A 24,636-nucleotide genomic window follows, 5' to 3' on the forward strand; every position below is an offset into this window, starting at 1 on the left:
AAACTAAAACGTAGCCAAGCAACGGACGTTATGCTAGTAAAATAAAAAATTAATATTATTTAGTTTTATGTATATTATTTCAAAATTTTATTTTTGTTATATTTTCAAACATTGAGCCCTGTGTTGTCCTTAAATCCAATCTATGTAGTGAGGAGCATCGCATCCTTCGCCTGTATTAAATGATGCAATATCAACTTGAATGTTGGTCACCAGCACAAATTGATACTTGATTCGTAGTAGCAGTACAAATTCTACCAGCATATATGAAAGATTCAAAACAGGCAGCTGTAAATGCTTCGTTCGAGATTACTTGAAAATTCGCAAACTCTAAAGTCTGAGACCCAGCAGTTGCATTAGCAACAGTACGGCTCCATCCAGCCATAACAACAGGCCATTTTCGTCATCTTCGGCTAAAGCTAACTGACACTTTATCTGACAAAAATCGTCCGTAGATCTGTCAAAAAAAGTGCGAGTTAGCCATATATGTAATACTTCTATATTGCTACAAAAGGCTAGGTACATTCCCACACATCAGAGCGCCGATATATTTCTGTTTAAACGTTTTTGTTTTTGTATTCAATAATCGATGTACCTGAATTTAAATTTTTTCTTGTCACACTTATGCTGCTACAATCACAAAAATTTTATAGGCTGTCTTGTTTTGATTTCGAATTCAAAACACATTGCGAGCATTTTCTATTAGCAATATAGGAGTATTACATATATAAAGTTAGCGTTAACTGAAGGTGGTGAAAACAGCCCCTAAGTACGCAAAATTGCACGCCCTCAATAACAATTTGTTTGAACAGAAAAATCAACAGAATGTGTATCCATTTTAGAATACAAGAACTGAAAAAAAAAATTAGCACTTGTTTACACAAAATTTCGCAAATATTTTTATACTTAATTGTGCATTTTTTGTTTTCTTGACAGTATAACCGTTGGGCCCAGAAACACGTTTGCATGAACTGGTGACGATTTTCGGTTACATTTACACATTTTCGGGCTACGTTTTTATACCTTTCATGAAAATAAAATTGTATATTACTTTTGTCACGAATCTCAAAATTGTAAGTCCTTAAAGGAGAAGAGATATACCCACCAATAAGTATACCGAAATGATCACGATGAAGAGCTGAGTTGATTTAGCCATGTCCGTCTGTCCGTCTGTCTGTTTGTATGCAAACTAGTCCCTAAATTTTTGAGATATCTTGATAAAATTTGGTGATCGGGTGTATTTGGGTGTCCGATTAGACATTTGTCGGAACCGGCCGGATCGCACCACTATAGCATATATCTCCCATACAACCGATTTTTCAGAAAAGAGGATTTTTGCCATATCATACATAATTTATCAGATTGAAGCTTCAAACTTCACCATATGATTTGGTATATTGCGAGATGATATCGGTCGTATATATATGTAGCATATATCCCCTGCAACCGATTATTAAGATAAGAAGCTTTTCGTAATTACTGCCCCATTTTAACAGCTAGAAGCTTCAAATTTGACGATATGCTTTCGTGTATAGCGATCGAGATGCATAATGACATGCGAATAATTGTTAATTTGAAACCCTTAAAACACCATTAAAGTATATTTGAGCAAACAATGGAAATTTTTGTCAAATTCATACACAAACAACGCATGTTGATTTTTATTTAGATTAGAGTGTGCCTTTATTTGGCAATATGTACTTGAGTTTCTTAACCGTTCTGTTTGGCGGTTCCACATATAGTCGTGCCAGTATGTCAAAGTCCTGCTGCCGGAGCTGAGTAGCGAGTAATAAAATATATCATAAAAATAATAAACTTACAAATTATTCCTTTCAAATTGGGACACCATTGATCTTAAATTCAAGACTGTAAATTTAGCCAAAAAATATAACTTCAAATTGGCACACCATAATGCTCATATGCACATACGAGTACACCATATAAATTATCAAAATGACAATTTATTTAATTGTTGCCACAAATTATGGTAATTGCGAAACAAGAGCGTTTACCTCGAACTTGAAAGTAAAGAAAAAATTGTGTACTCGAAAAGGAACCATGTTAATCTTTCTAAATTAATGTGCTATCCTTTTCGTCATCATTATCCTATTAACTTTCAGCACTTCAAACATATTAGAAAGCAATGAAAATTAAAGCAAAGTAATAGTCAAGCAAACAAAGTAAGCAACAACAACCAAATATTGCCAAAGATGACAACAAACAAATTTTAGTTTGCCCAAGAAGCCAATTCCAGCCAAGCGGCTATGTCCTGGTTTCGAAAAAGTTTAAATATGTTTGTAAGTATGTATTTGTATTTGTTACATGAATGTGATTGTTGCTTTCCTTTAAATGCCGGCCAACATTGTAGTTACTTTATTACAAATGAAACCAAAAACAAGTAAGGAAGTCTAAGTTCGGGTGAAACCGAACATTACATACCCAGCTGTACACTTGAAATGCTGTTGTTGTTTGTTTTGTGTGCTTAATAGTGTTGCAAGGCTGCGCAATAATACATATACATATTGTTCTATAGAAAACATGTACATAGAAAATTACTTACTTACTTAATTGGCGCTTAACCGTCTAAACAGTTATGGCCGTCCAACAAGGCGCGCCAGTCGCTCCTTCGCTCCGCCAACAGGCGCCAATTGGTCACACCAAGGGAGTTTAAATCGTTTTCCACCTGGTCCTTCCAACCGAGTGGGGGCCGCCCTCTACCTCTGCTTCCATAGGCGGTTTCCGATAGAAACACTTCCTTGGCCGGAGCATCATCTTTCATTCGCATAACATGGCCTAGCCAGCACAGCCGCTGCGTTTTAATTCGCTGGACTATGTTGATGTCTGCGTATAGCTCGTACAGCTCATCATTAAATCTTCTTCGGTACACGCCATCGCCAACGCGTAGAGGTCCATAAATCTTTCGAATAACTTTTCTCTCGAACACTCCCAAAGCCGCTTCATCTGCTGTTGCCATGTTTCATGATTCTGCCCCATATAGCAGTACGGGTACGATAAGTGACTTGTAGAGTATGATTTTCGTTCGCCGAGAGAGGACTTTACTTTTCAATTGCCTACCTAGTCCAAAGTAGCATTTATTGGCAAGATTGATTCTTCGCTGGATTTCAGTGCTGATGTTGTTGCTAGTATTGATGCTGGTTCCCAAATAAACAAAGTCTTTTACTATTTCGAAATTATGGCTGCCAACAATAGCGTGGTTGCCAATGCGCGTATGCGCGGACTCTTTGCTCGATGACAGCAGGTACTTCGTTTTGTCCTCATTCACCATCAAACACATCTTTACCGCTTCTTTTTCCAGTTTGGAGTAAGCAGAACTAACAGCGAGAGTGTTTAGGCCGACGATATCAATGTCAGCAGCATATGCCAGTAATTGCACGCTTTTATAGAATATTGTTTCAGTGCGGTTAAGTTCTGCAGCTAGTATAATTTTCTCCAGCATCAAATTAAAGAAATCGCACGATAGGGGGTCACCCTCTCTGAAACCTTGTTTAGTTTCGAACGGCTCAGAGAGGTCCTTCCCAATTCTGACTGAGCTGATGGTGTTGTTCAACGTCATTTTGCACAGCCGTATAAGTTTTGCGGGGAAACCAAATTCAGACAAAGCGGCATATTGGCAGCTCCTTTTCGTGCTGCCGAAGGCGGCTTTAAAATCGACGAAGAGGTGATGTGTGTCGATTCACTTTTCACGTGTTTTTTCGCATTGTGAAAATCTGGTCGATGATAGATTTACCAGGTCTCAAGCCGCACTGATAAGGTGCAATCCGCCGGTTCACGGCGGGCTTCAATCTTTCGCACAATACACTTGAAAGGACCCTATATGCGCTATTAAGAAGGCTGATTCCACGATAGTTGGTACATTTTGCAGTATCCCCTTCTTGTGGACTGGGCAAGGAACACTTAGATTCCAATCGTCGGGCATGCACTCATCCGCCCATATTTTGCGAAGAAGCTGCTGCATGCGCCTTACCAACTCCTCGCCGCCGTACTTGAATAGCTCCGCAGGCAATCCATCAGCGCCCACGGCCTTGTTGTTTTGCAATCTGGTTATTGCTACTCTAACTTCGTCATAGCATAGAAAATTGCTTAGTCATAAAAGGGGCGGTGACACGTGCATCTTTTAAAATCTGAAGTTTTTCCTATTTACTGTTATAAATACACTTGGGAAATGAAATACCATTGATATAAAGCTCTTTTTTGCAAAAATGTAGCTTATTTTATTCGTCCACGACTCTTTTAAAAATCTTTTATATAAAAGTGGGTGCGGTCCTTAACCGATTTCGTAAATTTTTCTTCAAAGCATTCCTTATAGTAAAGGCAACCTCTCTGCCGAATTTTGTTACAATAGGTTTAACGATTTTTGATTTATAATTAACTAGCCTTTACGCGCAGCCCCGTCCGCAAGGAGAAAATAATATATGTAGTGCTGATGTATTTATTATTATTATGTATTTAGGCTTAAAATGAATTTTAAGACTAACAAAAGAGAGCACTAGCTGCTATGGCTATCAGCTCTAGTGCTGATGTAGGATGACAGTATAACCGCACTGCGTTACGCGCTTTACGCAACAAAATGCACCCCTGAGTGCAAGTGGCATCGCCGTCAGCTGTTGCTGAAAAGCAATGCCAATTGCACTCAGCAGTGGCAATGGCATTCAGCGATATAGCAAAAATGAAATTAAGTTCGTGGCTGTGAAGAAAGAGTGTGGTCGTGCAAGAAAACAACGTGTGAAATTAAACGTAAAGACTATAACCTAAAAATAAGAATACATTTCTTTGAAAATTAGTTTAACTAAAGGTGAACAAACTATACATACTAAGATTAAAGAAATACTACACAAATTAAATACAAAACTAAATAAAGCAACTTAAATATAAATTCAAACAAATTTTGTACATTTATTGTTGGGTGAGTGTGTGTGGGCAGAACATTTTCATGGTGTCCAAAATGGACATCTTAAATGGCGACCGTGGGCCGAAGGCCTGCAAGTGCGGCGAGTGGCCATTCAAGCCTCCGAACAGGCACTAATTAAAGTGCAAAAATCAAAAAATTAAATATTAACAAAATTACAACATATACACAAAAAATCAAAAAGAAAAACTTAAAATCTTAAAAAATTTAAATCGTAACTTAAAATTCAAAAATTTAATTAAAATGAACTAAACAAATACAGTTTTTCCTAAAGAATTACAATTTAATTTACATAAAATTTAAAAATCTACAAAAAAAAAAAAAACCATAAAAATCAAAAAACAAAAAAAAATACAAAACTTACAAAAACCCTACAAAAAAATATAAAAATGCAAAAATCTTACAAAAAAATTTAAAAACGAAAAACTACACAAAAAAAAATGTTCTTTAAAAACTATAAAAACACTTACAAAAATATATAAAACTCTCAAAAAAAATGCAAAAGTTACAAAAAATGCATACATACATATGACAATCATGGGTTGGGGCTGTACCAAAAACCCAATACGCAAAATAACGGAGCATCAGACCATATTTCAATTGTACAAAAACACGCCACGACAAGTATAACGGCGTAAAACCCACCACAAAACTACAAGTATAACATGATACATAAAACAACAAGTATGCTAACCAACGACTTATAAAGCGGCAGAAGAAAACCAGCAGCAGAGGCAAACCCTAGGAGCAGCAGCTGAATTCGGTCAGCAATTCGGAAGCGAAGCAGCGTTAATAGCAGCAGCATAAAGCAGTATCATTCGGCAAAAATATGTATGTATGTATAACTTTTTGGAATTTGTAACTTTAAATTTTAAAATTTAATTAAAAATGAACTACACCTATATCGAATTTATTAAACTTTTATAACTAAAATTTCGCATTTTCTACTTGCGACCATTCAAATAATCATTTCAAATTGCATACATATTTCAGTAACTGCCATATTAATTACATACTAAAATTTACGATTTTTTTTACCTTTTATACATAAACTACAACAAATACATTAAATATTCTTGTGAATATGAATAATATATTGCTAAATAGATAGAACATTTGAGGAGCTTAAATCAAGCCCATAAGTGTACATACAAATATTTTTTTCGGAATTTTGACATAATCTTATTCTCCTGCGAATATCTAATTTTGAGAATTGTGAGACTAGCCTACCTAAGATGGTCAGCAAACATTGTGTTTTTCACCAGATCAATACTTTTTGCAAATTTTTTCTAACTTCACAAAATTTTTTTTGTCGATTGCATTTATCGTGTTTTGATATGAAGCCCCTGATATATAAATCAGAAGTGAAAAATTTAATTTTTGAGTAATCTTACATACTTAAGAAATATGGATTTTTTTTTGGACATAAACAAAATAAAACCGTAAACAAACATACATAATTTTTTTTGCGTAAACGGTGGTTCCGTAATTAACCAAAAGATTTTTTTTTTTTGCGTAAACGGTGGTTCCGTACAAAACCAATGACATTTTTTTTAATCCCGGTGCGTCCGAGGATATTCGTATAACAAATTTGAAAAGATGCGGTGCGCCCGTATCTATAAAAATAAAACCATACAATTTTAAACAAAAACGGTGCGTCCGTAAAAACACAAACACATTGAGATCTTTTTAATAAAGCGGTGCGTCCGTTATCAACAGCCAAGTCCTTTTATCAAATTAAAATATTTTCCTTTAAAAGCAATTTAAATTAAATTACTTCAATATACATTCAATTTATTATTAAATATTCAGTCTTTCATTAAATTGCCGGATAATTCTTTCAATTTCACATCAACATTCAATTCAATTTCAATTTCTGTTAAATTTTCGTAAGCAATTTCTACAAATTCGACTCTAATTAGTTTAAATATTTCTTCTTTGCTTCCTACTACATATGTTCCTTAGAAATCAAAAAGTGGTTCCTAGAATTTCAGAACAAAACTCAGATTCCGACAATTCCGAAAATTCCAAAAATTCAGATTCCAATTCCAAAAATTTTAATTCCGAAAGTTCCGATTCCGAAAATCTCAATTTTAAAAGCCCAGTTTCCGAAGGCTCAACCACATATTCGCCCAATACAATCAAAAACCTTGTTGTTAGACTTTCTTTGTCCGGAGAATTTCACGGATTTGAGGAATTGCCCGAAACAAGTATTTCAAATCCTCCTAATTCCGATACAAATATGGCGACTCCTGAAGAAAAAAGAACGTTTATCGGCATATGTGCTGGTATTATGCGTGAAAACTATAGCGGTGAGCCCCTAGGTCTCGAATCTTTCATTACTAAAATTGAGTTAATCGAACAATTTGTCGACGAAAATTTAACTAGCATTTGTATTTCATATATTAAATCCAAACTCGATGGTAAAGCTCGAGAAGCGATACCAACTCAAGTACTTTCAGTTAACGATATAAAAATAGCACTACGTAACCGTATAAAACCCGACAACTCCAAAGTTGTGGCCGGAAAATTTGCAGCTTTGCAAGTTAATAATAATAATTACACCGATTTTGCAAAACGCGTTGAGGAATTGTCTGATGCTTTAGAGCGTTCGCTCATTATCGAAGGGATTACTCAGACCAAAGCCCGTGAAATGGCCATCGAGCAAACAGTTAACGTTTGCCGATTGAACGCAAAAACCAGTTTAGTAAAATCAATCCTTGCTTCAACCAATTTTTCTGATTCCAAGGACGTAGTAGCCAAACTGATTGTAGAGCAATCAAATGAAATAAAAGAACGTCAAGTTTTGGCATTTAGAGCGCGGAACAATAACAATTTTAGAAATTTTCAAAGTAATAACCGAGGTCGAAATTTCCAAAATCAAAATCGTAACTTTAACAATTATAGACAAAATAGACCATCCTTTAGTAACAGTAACTATGGCAACAACTTCAATCGCGGCAATCAAAGGCAAAATTTCCGTTCCAGCGGCGGAAATAGGAATCAGCCTAACAATAATAATAATAGCAACAATAGTCGTACTAGCAATAATAGCAGCTCTAACACATCCAATAATAGAGCTAGAAATGCAAGCGTTCGGGCTTTAAACAGGGAAGCCCCTCAGGAGCGAACACTGAGGGAGGACGAGACAAATTACTAAATGATTCAGCTCACAATTTTTCTTCAAAAAACGTTTATTGTCTTAACTTAAATTATTCCGATTTTATACAAATAAATATTACTGGCTCTAACAAATTTTGTACATTTCTAGTCGATACACAAGCCGACATTTCGTTAATCAAAATTTCCTCTCTTAATAAAAATTTGTCAATTAACAACAATGATACAATTAATATTACTGGAGTAACTACAGATACAGTTTCTACATTAGGTACTTTTACAACTAACTTACACTTTTCAAATTTTTATATCAAACATACGTTGCATGTGGTAGACAATGATTTCAACATTCCATCAGATGGAATACTTGGTAAGGATTTCCTAAAAACAAATAAATGCGATATCAGCTATGCAACAAATTGCATTTCCTTCTGGATAGGCAATGAAAAGATCGCACTTCCCATCCATCACGGAATGGAAAGCGATACATTTGTTATTCCACCTCGTTGCGAAGTTTATAGAATTTTCGCTTTAAAAAAAGACTCAGAACCACTTTTCGTGGATTCTCAAGAGATTTCCGACGGTGTTTTCACAGCGAAATGTATAGTTGATACTAGTAATCCGATCATTAAAGTAATAAACACCACAAATAGCGTAAAATACGTAAACAACCACAACATTCAAACCGAAAAACTTTCTAATTATCACGTTTATAAAATTAATAATCCAGTAAAGCAAGATAGTCGTATTAAAGAACTTAAAAGCATTTTAGAAAAACAAATACCTAATTATGCTGAAAACAAACTTATTAACTTATGTTTACAATATTCCGATATTTTTGCGCTAGACAATGATAAGATGACAATCAACAATTTTTATGAACAAAAACTAAGACTAAACGATACGACGCCAGTATACATTAAAAATTACCGCCTACCGTATTCTCAACGTGAAGAAATCAATAAACAAGTTAATAAATTATTGGAAAACGATCTGATTGAAAATAGTTGTTCAAATTATAATAGTCCCTTGATTTTGGTACCGAAAAAAGACCTAAATGGCCAAAAATCGTATAGAATGTGCGTTGACTTTAGGGCTGTAAATAAAAAGTTAATTGCCGATAAATTTCCTTTGGCACGTGTAGACGATATTTTAGATAACCTTGGCCGTGCGAAATTCTTTTCTACATTAGATCTTTTTTCGGGTTTTCACCAAATCCCACTTCACAAAGATTCAAGAGACATAACATCTTTTAGTACTGACCGCGGAGCTTTTCGATGGAAGGTTTTACCATTTGGTCTTAACGTAGCTCCAAATTCATTTTCAAGAATGATGTCAATTGCATTTTCTGGTATTTCACCCAACCAAGCCTTTATGTATGTAGACGATATAATAGTAATCGGATGTAGCGAAGCACATCATCTCAATAATCTAAAAAAAGTTTTCGAAACCTGTAGGAAGTTCAACTTGCGACTTAACCCAAAAAAGTGTAATTTTCTTAGACCTGAAGTAACTTTCTTAGGGCATAAATGCTCAGCAAATGGTTTGCTACCAGACGATTCAAAAATTGAAGCAATTAAAAGGTATCCTAAGCCACGCGATAAAGATGCTGTCCGAAGATTCGTGGCATTTGCAAATTATTATAGGAGATTTATCCCAAATTTCGCTTCTTTAGCAGCTCCACTGAATCGTTTGAGTAGAAAGAAGGTTGAATTTAGTTAGGATACGGCATGTGAGTTAGCTTTCGAAAAACTAAGAAAAAGTCTGATTTCTCCAAAACTTTTACAATATCCAGATTTCACCAAAGAATTTTTAATTACGGTTGATGCTTCAAAATTAGGGTGTGGTGCGATACTGAGTCAAAATCATAACGGTAACGACTTGCCAATTTGTTTTGCTTCAAAATCCTTTAGCAAATCAGAACAAAATAAAGCAATAATAGAATTAGAACTTTTGGCAATATATTTTGCAATAAAGCAATTTCGTCCATATATTTATGGCACTCACTTCAAAGTTAAATCAGATCATCGTCCACTAGTTTATCTATTTAATATGAAAGATCCGTCGTCGAAACTTTCCAGAATACGTTTGGAACTGTCCGAATATAATTTTACCATAGAATATATTAAAGGAAAATCTAACGTAGGTGCAGACGCATTATCGCGAATTTCAATCCAAGAACTAAAAAATTCCAATAATCAAATTTTAGCGGTACAGACGAGGTCTATGACGAAACGTCACGAACAATTACAACAATGGGCTGAAGACGTAAACGAAGAAAATGTCAAATTACAGGTAGTCGACAAGTTTTCATATAATTTTTCCAAGAAAATCCATAGGATAAAAAGCCAAATATGTCATGACAACGATAATGATAAAATCAATTTAAAAATATATGCGCATTTAAAACATAAAAAACTCGAGTTACTTAATATTGTGTGTACTAACAAAATAATGCAATTAGATGAATTACTTTTGAAGCTTGAAAAAGAAGCTGGTAAACACAACGTTAAGAAGGTAGAATGGCAAAAAGATGATCAAATATTTAAATATTTTTCTATTTCAAATTTTAAAAACACAGGAAATTCAATTTTAAAAAATTTAAAAATACTATTAATAGAACCCGTTGAAACAGTTACAGACAACGACAAGAAACTTAAATTAATGGAAATTTACCACAATGACCCGATATCAGGAGGTCACTGCGGAAATAAAAAGCTTTACGCAAAAATACGTACGAAATATTATTGGAAAGGTATGACCCGTGACATTGTCAAATACGTCAAAAATTGCAAAAAATGCCTTTTGAATAAAGTCAAGCCAAAAACCAAAGAAAATTTAGTGCTTACACCAACACCCTGCAAACCTTTCGATGTCGTAGTTGTAGATACAATAGGACCTTTGCCTGAGTCGAATAATGGGAATAGGTTCGCGGTTACCATTATGTGCGACTTTAGCAAATACCTTGTTACCATATCAGTCCCTGATAAGACAGCAAAAACAATTGCAACAGCCATTTTTGAAAGCTTCATCCTCATTTATGGCATAATGAAATCAATTAAAACCGATTTAGGAACCGAATATAAAAACGAAATTTTCTCTGAATTAACCAAACTCCTAAAAATCGAACATAATTTTTCTACAGCTTACCATCATGAAACCCTAGGTACAATTGAAAGAAATCATCGGGTATTTAATGAATATTTACGAGCTTTTTTAAATGATAACTTCCCCGAATGGGACGTTTATTTGAAATATTTTACATTTTTGCATAATACAACTCCTAGTACAGTTTTTGATAATGGATTCACTCCATACGAATTAGTATTCGGTAGAAATGTTACCTTACCAAATGAAGTTCAAAAGGAACAAATCGATCCAATTTACAATGTTGAAAGTTATGCAAAAGAAGTAAAATATAGACTACAAAAAACGCATAAATTAGCAAAAGATTTAATTAATAAACATAAAATTAAAAATAAAGATCTTTATGATAAGAGGGCGCGTCCGTTAGCTATTAATATAAACGATAAGGTAGTAATACAAAAAGAACCTAGAATTAAGCATGAAAGCATTTACCAAGGACCATATATAGTCACAAAAATTGATGGAGTTAATGTTACGGTTTTTGATGAAGTAAATAAAAAGGAAAAAACCGTTCACAAAAACCGAATCAATAAGGTTAACTGAATTTTTTTCTCATATAAATTTACAAACTAGCTTGTAATTAATTTTAAATTTTCAGTACTTTGTTATTAAAGCATGAAATATCAAATTAACATTTATATTAATATTAATATACAAAAACAAAAAAAAAAAAAAAAAAAAAAAATTTTTTTAATTTGCATGTAAATAAAATCAAAAATTAATATGCACGCGCTATTTGTAATAAATATATATAATACATTAATTTAGTGCAATAGAAATTAGAAAACAAATTACATGTAAGTAATTAAATTAATATTAACTTAATTTCATATGTGAAAGGAAAAAAAATTGTTCCGATTGAACGAATGAGAAAAAAGGGGAGGAACACCCTAATATCAGACATTCATTCAACCAAAACAATTTGAAAGTCAGAGAACAAGAAGAATATGACAAATCTGATCAACTTGTCAGATTCTTCTTTTTTCTAAGGAAGGGTGGTATAACCGCACTGCGTTACGCGCTTTACGCAACAAAATGCACCCCTGAGTGCAAGTGGCATCGCCGTCAGCTGTTGCTGAAAAGCAATGCCAATTGCACTCAGCAGTGGCAATGGCATTCAGCGATATAGCAAAAATGAAATTAAGTTCGTGGCTGTGAAGAAAGAGTGTGGTCGTGCAAGAAAACAACGTGTGAAATTAAACGTAAAGACTATAACCTAAAAATAAGAATACATTTCTTTGAAAATTAGTTTAACTAAAGGTGAACAAACTATACATACTAAGATTAAAGAAATACTACACAAATTAAATACAAAACTAAATAAAGCAACTTAAATATAAATTCAAACAAATTTTGTACATTTATTGTTGGGTGAGTGTGTGTGGGCAGAACATTTTCATGGTGTCCAAAATGGACATCTTAAAACAGACAGACCATTAAAGAGACAGTGCACTGACCCTAAAATATAAGTTGAACGAGAACTTGACGAAACAATACAAACTACAGCAACCGAGCAATTTGAATAAAAGACGAACAGTTAGTTTAAGTCGGACAATGAAGTCGCAAAGTTCCACTTGAACGTGTTTGTGTGAAAAATCATTTATTTTATGTAACCATTAACCACTAACTATAACTACTTTATTTTAATAAACTTTCTTATTAATAAAAACTGTAATAAACGAGTGTTGTGCGCTCATTAAGTGGATAACCAGGTAAGAATTCCTACAAAAGTGGGGGCTCAACCAGTAATTCTACCCCGATTTGAGTTAGCAGCAGCGCGGTCGCCCGAAGTTTATAAACGTATTTATTTGCTTTTTTTCAAAGCAATATACGGATCGAAGTAATCACTTGGCATTAAAGAGTCTATTATGATCGAAATTTTCGCACAAATCGAAAAAACATCCATATTTTGTTACAATTTATATGGCGATGAAGCTAGCGACTTTGAAGTGACGCCAAAAAGCAGCGCAGCCAACGTAGGCGAAAACTTCTAGAAAGTACATAGATCAGTATAGCAGACATTGGCCGAACAGCAGCAGTTGAAGCAAAGCAGCGACAGCAGCAACAGCAGCAGTATCAGGCGAAGCAAGCCGAAAATTTTAAAACTCTTCGTAACGGACATCATTCTGTTAACAGCCGAGGAACGAGAAGAAGAAATAAAATGAAGAAGTGAGATGAAAAGCAATATCAATAAAAGAGTAAGTACTTAAAAGAGAACATAAGGAAAAGCCAAAAGGCAATAAGAAGTTGAAGAACATTGTTTACTATATAGTTTGGCAGCTTAATTCGAGGTTATGTTGCGAATAGAGTGGAAGGCACTCGCAGGCCGTGAAAATAGACACTCGAATGGAGTGGAATGAAGAACAGTAGGAAGACCAGAGTTGCATTGGATCAATCATTACATCAATATTAAAGATAAATTTGGAAAATATAATTAAATACTTGAGTATAAGCAAACATTTTCTTTCAATTACTGCAATTAAGGTGTCCTAGATGCTATATATTCCAAAATTATAACATTTTATGTCTGTTTAAAAATTTAACTTCAATTTCCCTAAGATTTCCGTAATATGGCCATTAGTGATGTTTGTGTGTGTGTACAAGTTTTGAGCGATCAGCTGTTAGTTGCGCTACTTGGTAAAGTTTACAATGTTGAAGAAGTTCATGTCAGCGAAGACAGAGAAACACAAAATAAAAAGTTGAAGAAGTCAGTGTTAATTGAACATAAAGAAGAAAAACACGAAGCTAATGTAAAATGCAAATAGAAAGAAGTTTATTTGATAAGCATATTAAAAGAAGTTAAAGTTGAATTTAAGTGGTTCTATTTGAATAGAGAAAGAAGTTTTAATAAGCGAATGCTAAGAAGAAATCTTTGTATAACAAACATAAAATAGATGAAAGTAAATAAGAAGTTGTCATTAAGGTAATGATATAAAGAAGTGTATGTTACAAAGAATAAGAAAATCAATAAGAAGTTTGAAGGAAGTGTTTGTTTGAAGAAGACAAATTGATGAAATTAAATGCGACGTGCATGTACAACGAATGCTAGAAAGAGATGTATAGAAACAAAAGAGAAAAGTAGTAAGAAGTTGTATTATAGAAACTACTCAGAAGAAGAATATTTCTAAAGAAAGAAGAAGTCAAACCGAATTACACGTAAAACAAACAACACAAAGAATGTATTTGAATTAGGTAAAGAAGATAAAAGCAGAACATGAAATTGAAGTAAAGTAAATGTTGATAAAACTTTAAGAATACTAACATTGTAAAAACAGAAGTGTTTGAAATAGACAAAAAAGCAAATACCATTGTTGAAGGTGTATGGTGTAGAAGGAAGGAGAAAATAAGATTGTCAGCGAAATGAAATGCATGCAGCATGAAATACAATTAAAGACGAATATAAAGGTGGAACAAAAATTAAAATAAGAATACGAAGAAGAAAGAAGGTTAATATAAAAGTTGAAAACAAGGTTGTTAAGTACAGTGAAGGCGATAAAATTTTTATACGAAGTAAATAAAAATAAATTGAATTGAAATATTTTTCTTAGAGAAACAGTAAAGAACATTGATAAGCAAGTTTTTAACTATTATATGAAAACCGAAACATTTAAGAAAATAAAAGGTGTGGAGATAGTATTTGGTTTTTTCTCAATTTTACTAATTAAAATTAACATTGTATTTTCAATTTCAATTAACATTTTTATTATATTTACATCTACAGTTTATCATATTTGCATTCAATAGGATGGACGTTGACACTATATTGTCTTTGACTGTTAGTTTGCTAAAAGACAAATTGAGGGAGTTAGAACTTTCGACATCAGGACAGGAACGAGAGTTACAAGATAGACTACTTCAGCACTACGGGTTGACGCGAAACGTTCCTAGTGATGATGAGTCGGTTTACAATGATGGGCAAAAGAATAATTTTCTGCAGTCTTCCCAGTTCTTTGTGAGGCAGCAACAATTTACACTTAAAGATATAGGCGATTGTGTGAGTTCATTTTCTGGGGAGAGTAATGTCGATATAAGGGTTTGGGTAAATGAGTTTGAATTAAATGCGGATATAGTGAAGTGGAACGATTTGCAGAGATTTGTTTATGGAAAACAGCTTTTGCGGGGAACAGCTAAGCTATGCGTTAGAAGCCAAAGTAACGTATGTAATTGGGAAACTTTAAAAAACGTTCTTATATCCGAATTTGGTTCTAAGCTTTGTACGTCAGATGTGCATAAGTTACTAAAAAACAGACGTAAACATGCAAACGAGAGTTTTCGCGAGTATCTGTACAGCCTAATGGAAATAGGTAAACAGATAAATTTAGACGAGGCAAGTACAATTGATTATTTTATTGAGGGTATTCCAGACTCAAGGTTTAATAAGTCTGTTTTGTACCAAGCAAAGACTATAGAAGATTTGGAGGAACAGGTGAAGGTGTACGAGAAAGTAAGAAAAGCTAATATAGGATTAGTAAAGACAGGGGCGTCTGAAGTTTTAAAGGAAAATCATACCGGAGCAACAAAACCGAAAGAAGAATCGGATGTGTTTTAAGTGTGGAGATAAATCTCATATAGCAGCAAAATGTACACATAAGAAATTTAAGTGTCAATCTTTAAAACGGAAAGTAGAATTTTTGGGTTACATTATCGAAAACGGTACCATTCAAATTTCAGAAAACAAAACGAAAGCTATAAAAAATGTTCCTTTACCGTCAGACAAGAAGAGTTTACAGAGATTTTTAGGGCTAACCTCATATTTTCGAAGGTTCATAGAAAACTATGCAGTAATCGCTAGGCCATTATCGGATTTGCAATGGAAAGACAAAGTCTTTAAATTAGGCGTAGAGCAAATAACAGCTTTCCAGCAATTGAAGGGGTTTTTACAAAAGGCACCGGTATTGAGATTATTCTCCCAGAGTGCGGTAACAGAGGTACATACTGATGCCAGTAAGTATGGGTATGGGGCTATATTACTGCAGAAGGATCCTGACGATCAGAAATTACATCCGGTACAGTATATGAGCAGGAAGACGAAGCCAGCAGAGGAGAATTATCCGTCATACGAATTAGAGGTTTTAGTAATCGAAGCTTTAAAGAAATGGAAGATATACTTATTAGGTATCAAATTTAAACTGGCAGACTGTAACGCATTTACACTGACACTCAAGAAGGGGACTCGTTAAAGTAACGACTTGAGCAAGCACAGTTAAAAGATGAATGGACAAAAGCAGTTAGGAAAATCTTAGAAAAAGACGAATACGACATTCTTTTTAAAAATCCAGAGAAATAGTTAATTGTACTGCCAGCACTAATGGAAGACGAGGCCATTAAACTGGCGCATAGGCAGGTACATTTCTCGACAAAGAAAACCCAAGATCTACTAGAAAAGACATTTTTCATACCTCAAATTAATGCAGAGGTGGGACAAGTAGTGCGCAGTTGCATCGAATGCATAGTGAACGAAGCTAAGTGCGGAAAGAAAGAGGGTTTGCTGAACACAATAAATAAAGAAGACAGGCCTTTAGGAACGTATCACGTAGACCACGTAGGACCACTTGAGACGACCAGCAAGTCGTATAATTACATATTTGTAGTGATAGATGCATTTAGTAAGTTTGTGTGGCTATACCCTACAAAGAATACACGAGCAGAAGCAGTAGTGGACAAACTAAAGAAACAGGCAGCAATATTTGGTAACCCTAAAAGAATAATCACTGACAGGGGAGCTGCATTTACTCCGCATCTATTCAAAGATTATTGTCAAGGTGAAAATATGCAGCATTTACTTATAACAACAGGAGTGCCGCGGGGAAATGGGCAAGTGTAGAGGATGCACAGGGTAGTTGTTCCGATGTTATCGAAGTTATGTGCAGAATCAACCAGCAGTTGGTACAAACACATAGAACGCGTAAAACAGTTCATAAACAATTCTCCTCCACGAAGCACAAAACAATCTCCTTTTAAAATTCTGACGGGACTTGATATGCGTATGGCCAATATGCCAGAGCTTCAAGAACTTTTAGAGGACGCAGCTTTAGATGAGTTAAACGAAGATCGGGCAGTAGTTCGCAGTCAGGCAAAAGATAACATTTCGAAAATACAACAAGAAAATCGTAGGTCATATAATATACGTCGGAGAAAAGAAACATGTTACGAACCTAACGACTTAGTAGCAATCAAAAGAACGCAGTTCGGTAGCGGGTTAAAACTAAAACCGAAGTTCTTAGGGCCCTATAAGGTAGTAAAGAAATTAAACCATGGGCGATATGAAGTCGAGAAGTTTGGAGATCATGAAGGACCAGGGAAGACGTCAACAGTCGCAGAATTTATGAAAAAATGGACCAAATCATTCGGGGCCGAATGAAATCAGAACGGCCGAATGTAGTGCTGATGTAGGATGACAGACAGACCATTAAAGAGAACAGTGCACTGACCCTAAAATATAAGTTGAACGAGAACTTAACGAAACAATACAAACTACAGCTACCGAGCAATTTGAATAAAAGACGAACAGTTAGTTTAAGTCGGACAATGAAGTCGCAAAGTTGCACTGGAACGTGTTTGTGTGAAAAATCATTTATTTTATATAACCATTAACTAATAAAAACTGTAATAAACGAGTGTTGTGCGCTCATTAAGTGGATAACCAGGTAAGAATTCCTACATTAATGGGTTATTCACGTTAGCCTGTCAATGCTGACGTCAAGACCACCCACCTTTGACAATAACACAGATATAGGGGAATACCCGCACTTGGTTTTAAAACAAACTTTTGAATTTAAAAAAAGCTCAGAAAAGTTAACTTTTTAGAGCGCTACGTGGACGCTGAGGATCGGTCAACTTAGCCGAGCGTTTAACTTTCTCGAGAGTTAACTTTTTCGCGATTTTACTGTATTTTATTTTGTAATATAGTAAAAGAAAGTACTAAATGAGCTGATAACTTTTAAGACACGCTTACGTACAATACAGTTTTTTTTTTTTTTTTTCAAATTAAAAAAATACATTTTGTTCTTAAGTTAAATTAATTGATATGATAGGGGTGAAGGTGTTCATAGAACAAAGGAGTGAAATTACAATTAGCTAAAACCAAAGAGAATTTTTTAGTTGAAAATAGTATTCCTTTTTCGGGTATTTAGTTGGTTAAAATATTACAAAAAGTGTTTTATAGTTATAACAGTTCGTTACAGGATTCATTTAAAAAACTCAAAATAGAACGAAAAAGCTTTGTTAGATAATAAAGATAAAACACAGCGAATTTTAATTACGAATAATTTGCAGCGAATCCAAGGCCATAAAAGCTCATAATTAAAAGAGGCATGTGTGCTACCGGTTTCGAAGAGTCCTTAAATAATAGTCCCGAAATTATCCCGGTCAAATTCCGTAAACCATGCAGAAATGATCCCTGAGGGGTCTGCAAATGATTCCGAAATAGTCCCGAAATTACCCTGACGGGATCCCAGACGGATACCGAAAACTATCCAGAAATGATGCCGGAATGGTCCCCAAATGACCCCGAAAAAGTCCCGAAATTACCCTTACGGGGTCCCGAAAACCTTACAGTAATGATCCCGAAAAAGTACCGAAATTACCCTGACGTGGTCCCGAAAACCATACAGTAATGATCCCGGAAGGGTCCCGAAGAGATCCCGAAATAGTCCCGAAAAATTCAAGAAATTACCCTCACGGGATCCCGGACATGATCTCGAAACCCATTCAGAAGTGATGCCAGAAGGGTCCTCAAATGATACCCGAAATAGTTTCAAAAAATTCCCGAAAAGACTCTGACGGGATCCCGGACGGATCCCGAAAACCATCCAGAAATGATGCCGGAATGGTCCCCAAATGACCCCGAAAAAGTCCCGAAATTACCCTGACGGGGTCCCGAAAACCTTACAGTAATGATCCCGAAAAAGTACCGAAATTACCCTGACAGGGTCCCGAAAACCATACAGTAATGATCCCGGAAGGGTCCCGAAAAGATCCCTGACGGGATCCCGGACTGATCTCGAAAACCATCCACAAATGATGCCAGAAGGGTCCTCAAATGATAATGAAATAGGTTCAAATGAAAAATAGTTTAAAAAAATTCCCGAAAAGACTCTGACGAGATCCCGGACGGATCCCGAAAAGCATTCAAAAATGATGCCGAATGAACCCCAAATGATCCTGAAAAAGTGCCGAAATAACCCTTATGGGATCCCGAAAGCTATCCATAAATGATACAGGAAGGATCCCCAAATGATCCCGGAATAGTGCCAAAAATGTTCCGAAATGACCCTGACGGATCCTGAAATGATCTAAAAAGGGTCCCAAATGATCTTGAAATAGTCCAGAAAAAGTCACGAAATGATCCCGAAGGGATCCCCAAATTATCACGAAATAATCACGGACGGATCCCAGAAACCATCCAGATATGATCCTTAAAGAGTTACCAAATTATCCCGAAATTACCCTGACAGGATCCCAGATCGATCCCGAAAGCCATGCAGAACTGATGCCAGCAAATTCTCCAAATTATCCCGAAATAATCCAGAAAAAGTCACGAAATGACCCGGACTGATCCCCAAAGCTATCCAGAAATGAATCCGCAAGGGTCTCAAAATGACCCCGAAATAGTCCCGATATGACCCTGACGGGTACCTGGACGGACTCCGAAAATCATCCAAAAATTATACCAGAAGAGTCCCCAAATGATCCCGAAATTACCCCAACGATATGCCGTACGGATGCCGAAAACTATACAGAAACGATGCCGGAGAGGTCCCAAAATGATTCCGAAAAAGGCCCGAAATCACCGAGACGGTATCCCGGACGGATCCCAAAAACCATCAAGAATTCATCTCTGAAGGGTCCGCAAATGATCCCGAAATAGTTCAGAAAATGTCCCAAAATTACCCAGACAGGATCCCGAACGGATCCCGAAAACCATACAGAAATGAAGCCGGAAGAGTCTCCTAATGGGCGCGAAATAGTCCCGAAGTGATCCTGACGGGATCTCGGGAACTATCCAGAATTGATCCCGGAATAGTCTCGAAAAGGTCCCAAAATAACCCTGACGGTAGCCCGGTCGAATCCCGAAAACCATTCAGAAATTATGGCAAAGGGGTCCCCAAATGATCCAGAAATAGTATCGAAATGACCCTAACGGGATCCCAAACGGATCTCGAAAACCATTCAGAAATGATGCCAGATGGGGTCCCAAATGGTAAAATTCGGCAGAGAGGTTGCATTTACTATAAGGAATGCTTTGAAGAAAATTTACCACGCCCACTTTTATATAAAAGATTTTTAAAAGGGTCGTGGGCGAATAAAATAAACTATATCTTTGCAAAAAAGAGCTTTATATCAATGGTATTTCATTTCGCAAGTGGATTTATAACAATAAATAGGAAAACCTTCACATTTTAAAAAATGGGCCCTTTTTATGACTAAGCAATGAAAATTCTGAACTTGAATTGTAAATTTCTGAATTTAAATTGGAAAAGGTGTAGTAAGTATTTCGTATCATTACAAAAAATGAAAATTTCGATTTTTGTATTCGAAATTTTCGCCTGCGGCACCTTTTATGGAGACTAAAGCGTATAAAAAATATTAATTTGGCCGACTCAATGCCAGATTTGGACGGCCTAACAACCGCAACGCGACCCACAATCTTATTTCTTCTAGTTCCATTTTGCGTGGGCGGTCAATAGTCTTAAAGCAAACTTAAGTCATTGATATTATTTCTCTTTCCGATTCTGGATTAATGTCATTGACATTAATTCTCGTTCAAAATCGAACTAATTTCAATTGACGTTAGTTCCATTGACACTATTAAACGTCAACGATATGACATTTTGTTTTCAAAGACTTTAGTTCTTTGGTGATTCAAGCTTAAATTCGTATGAACAAATACGTTTGCACACATTCTGCTGAGAAGCCACAGATATTTATTCAAGATTACCGTCATGACTCAACCCTGCCAGATTAATTATTTTTTATTATTTATAATAATTAATAACAATTTTGAGGTCAATATTTTTTAGGAATGCCAGCACTTTATTTATTTATTTAAAGACAAAGATTCGTATTTGTTTCAATCCAATCCAAGTAGGAAGTGACACGAGTATATCCAGCTGGTATATCAGCTTCACATCCCTTGTCTTCTGAATAAAAAGATAATATACCAATTTGAATGTTTGAATATGGCAACACCAATGGGCCACCAGAATCACCATCACAAACTCCAATACGATTGACACCAGCAGCACAAATAGTTCCGGCATTGAGCAAACCATATTTTTCAATACATTCTTTGTTCGAGATCACTATAAAATTCGCAAACTGTAAAACAGGTGAATGCGTTGTGGATCTATCAGAGGTACGACCCCATCCAGAAGCCACTACATGTTCATTAACGTAAGTAGAATATTGTGGAGCACGTTTTGGTAGGTACACCGGTTGAATGGCGGCTGAATAACTTACAGCTGGAATTTTAATCAAAGATATATCATTTATAAGAGTTTCCCTATCGAACCCGGAATGAACTTTAATGTTCCATTTGTCTACCCTCGCGCATATAGAGCGATCAAAGAATGCGATGCTGCCTAGGTATACGAACACCACCACAGCACTGAAATTGAATGGATTGACTAGATCTGATTGCGTATCGACAGTATATATAATTCAAAACTTACGTGAAAGTACAATGAGCAGCCGTTAGCACCCATTCATTGTTAATTAGAGATCCGCCACATAATTTATTCTTTTGGCCATCATATACCGACAAACCAACTTGATAACGAAACTGATTAGCAGGAGCCGTTTGAGCATTTGTTACACGTGAACTTACAACTGCCTTTTGCACCATAGACCCAAAGCGTTCACGTTGTATATTTCTAGTTCCACGAATTTCAAACGGCGAGGCGATGCATATTAGAAGCCACAAAGCTATCAAAAATTTCATGTTGCTGCTGTTCAAGCAAATTCAGACTGACTAAAGCATAGGCTACTTTGGTTAATTTCTAGTATAGATCAATGGCGAACTATGGGATAGTTTGCAATATTTTGCCATAAATTCATATATTTCGGTAATTCACAGTGTATGGGTATTTGGCTACGCAACAAGCGAGATTTTTATTTTCTATCGATTACGGATACTTCGTATAGGTTTTAACCTTTCACCTTAACTCCAAAGTTGCAATCGGTCACGAAAGAATACAACAGTGAGAGTAATAGCAATAGTTAAGTTACAAAGAAAGTGAAGAGATAGATTGAGGGAAGGTCAAGAAAGAAGAGAACGGTATAAGTAAGAGCAAGAGTTCAGTTTCACAAAAAATGCAGAGACAGATTGAGGGAAATAGGTTCAGGGAACTATAATTATACTTTACTTCGGAATAATTTTTATATTAGACGAAAACGTAGCCAAGCAACGGACATTATGCTAGTAAAATTAAAAATTAATATTATTTAGTTTTATGTATATTATTTCAAAATTTTATTTTTGTTATATTTTCAAACATTGAGCCCTGTGTTGTTCTTAAATCCAATCTATGTAGTGAGGAGCATCGCATCCTTCGCCTGTATTAAATGATGCAATACCAACTTGAATGTTGGAAGATGTTAAAACCAATGCACCACCAGGGTCACCAGCACAAATTGATACTTGATTCGTAGTAGCAGTACAAATTCTACCAGCATATATGAAAGATTCAAAACAGGCAGCTGTACATGCTTCGTTCGAGATTACTTGAAAATTCGCAAACTCTAAAGTCTGAGACCCAGCAGTTGCATTAGCAACAGTACGGCTCCATCCAGCCATAACAACAGGCCATTTTCGTCATCTTCGGCTAAAGCTAACTGACATTTTATCTGACAAAAATCGTCCGTAGATCTGTCAAAAAAAGTACAAGCTAGCGTTAACTGAAAGCGGTGAAAACAGCCCTAAGTACGCAAAATTGCACGCGCTCAATAACAATTTGTTTGAACAGAAAAATCAACAGAATGTATATCCATTTTAGAATACATAAACTGAAAAACAAAATTAGCACTTGTTTACACAAAATCTCGTTAATATTTTTATACTTAATTGTGGATTTTTTGTTTTCTTGACAGTATAACCTTTGGGCCCAGAAGCACGTTTGCATGAACTGGTGACGATTTTCGGTTACAATTACACATTTTCGGGATACGTTTTTATACCTTTCATGAAAATAAAATTGTATATTACTTTTGTCACGAATCTCAAAATTGTAAGTCCTTAAAGGAGAAGAGATATACCCACCAATAAGTATACCGAAATGATCACGATGAAGAGCTGAGTTGATTTAGCCATGTCCGTCTGTCCGTCTGTCTGTTTGTATGCAAACTAGTCCCTAAATTTTTGAGATATCTTGATAAAATTTGGTGATCGGGTGTATTTGGGTGTCCGATTAGACATTTGTCGGAACCGGCCGGATCGCACCACTATAGCATATATCTCCCATACAACCGATTTTTCAGAAAAGAGGATTTTTGCCATATCATACATAATTTATCAGATTGAAGCTTCAAACTTCACCATATGATTTGGTATATTGCGAGATGAGATCGGTCGTATATATATGTAGCATATATCCCCTGCAACCGATTATTAAGATAAGAAGCTTTTCGTAATTACTGCCCCATTTTAACAGCTAGAATTAGATTAGAGTGTGCCTTTATTTGGCAATATGTACTTGAGTTTCTTAACCGTTCTGTTTGGCGGTTCCACATATAGTCGTGCCAGTATGTCAAAGTGCTGCTGCCGGAGCTGAGTAGCGAGTAATAAAATATATCAAATTGGGAGACCATTGATCTTAAATTCAAGACTGTAAATTTAGCCAAAAAATATAACTTCAAATTGGCACACCATAATGCTCATATGCACATACGAGTACACCATATAAATTATCAAAATGACAATTTATTTAATTGTTGGCACAAATTATGGTAATTGCGAAACAAGAGCGTTTACCTTGAACTTGAAAGTCAAGAAAAAATTGTGTGAATCACCATTTTTGTACTCGAAAAGGAACCACGTTAATCTTTCTAAATTGATGTGCTATCCTTTTCGTCATCATTATCCTATTAACTTTCAGCACTTCAAACATATTAGAAAGCAATGAAAATTAAAGCAAAGTAATAGTCAAGCAAACAAAGTAAGCAACAACAACCAAATATTGCCAAAGATGACAACAAACAAATTTTAGTTTGCCCAAGAAGCCAATTCCAGCCAAGCGGCTATGTCCTGGTTTCGAAAAAGTTTAAATATGTTTGTAAGTATGTATTTGTATTTGTTACATGAATGTGATTGTTGCTTTCCTTTAAATGCCGGCCAACATTGTAGTTACTTTATTACAAATGAAACCAAAAAAGAAGAAGCAAACGCTAATTGCTAGCAGAGTACATCAAGGCTACACAGACAACAAATCGCAGTAAAAATCAAGAGC

At 35.3% G+C, this 24,636-nt stretch overlaps 2 protein-coding genes across 5 annotated transcripts in view; both read right to left on the minus strand.

The window, feature by feature from the left end:
• Window positions 1–24,636, minus strand: part of sdt (stardust) — a 449,266-nt gene that overhangs the window by 295,999 nt on the left and 128,631 nt on the right. The window lies entirely within an intron of this gene.
• LOC137247549 (collagenase-like) lies at window positions 21,200–22,153 on the minus strand. Its single transcript, XM_067778534.1, has 2 exons — window positions 21,865–22,153; window positions 21,200–21,800 (listed from the first exon to the last, which is right to left on the minus strand). The coding sequence occupies exons 1-2, from the start codon at window positions 22,131–22,133 to the stop codon at window positions 21,239–21,241; spliced, it is 831 nt and encodes a 276-aa protein (XP_067634635.1). The 5' UTR covers window positions 22,134–22,153; the 3' UTR covers window positions 21,200–21,238.

Source organism: Eurosta solidaginis, chromosome 4 (assembly GCF_040869045.1).
Source record: "Eurosta solidaginis isolate ZX-2024a chromosome 4, ASM4086904v1, whole genome shotgun sequence".
NCBI classification, from domain to species: Eukaryota; Metazoa; Arthropoda; class Insecta; order Diptera; family Tephritidae; genus Eurosta; species Eurosta solidaginis.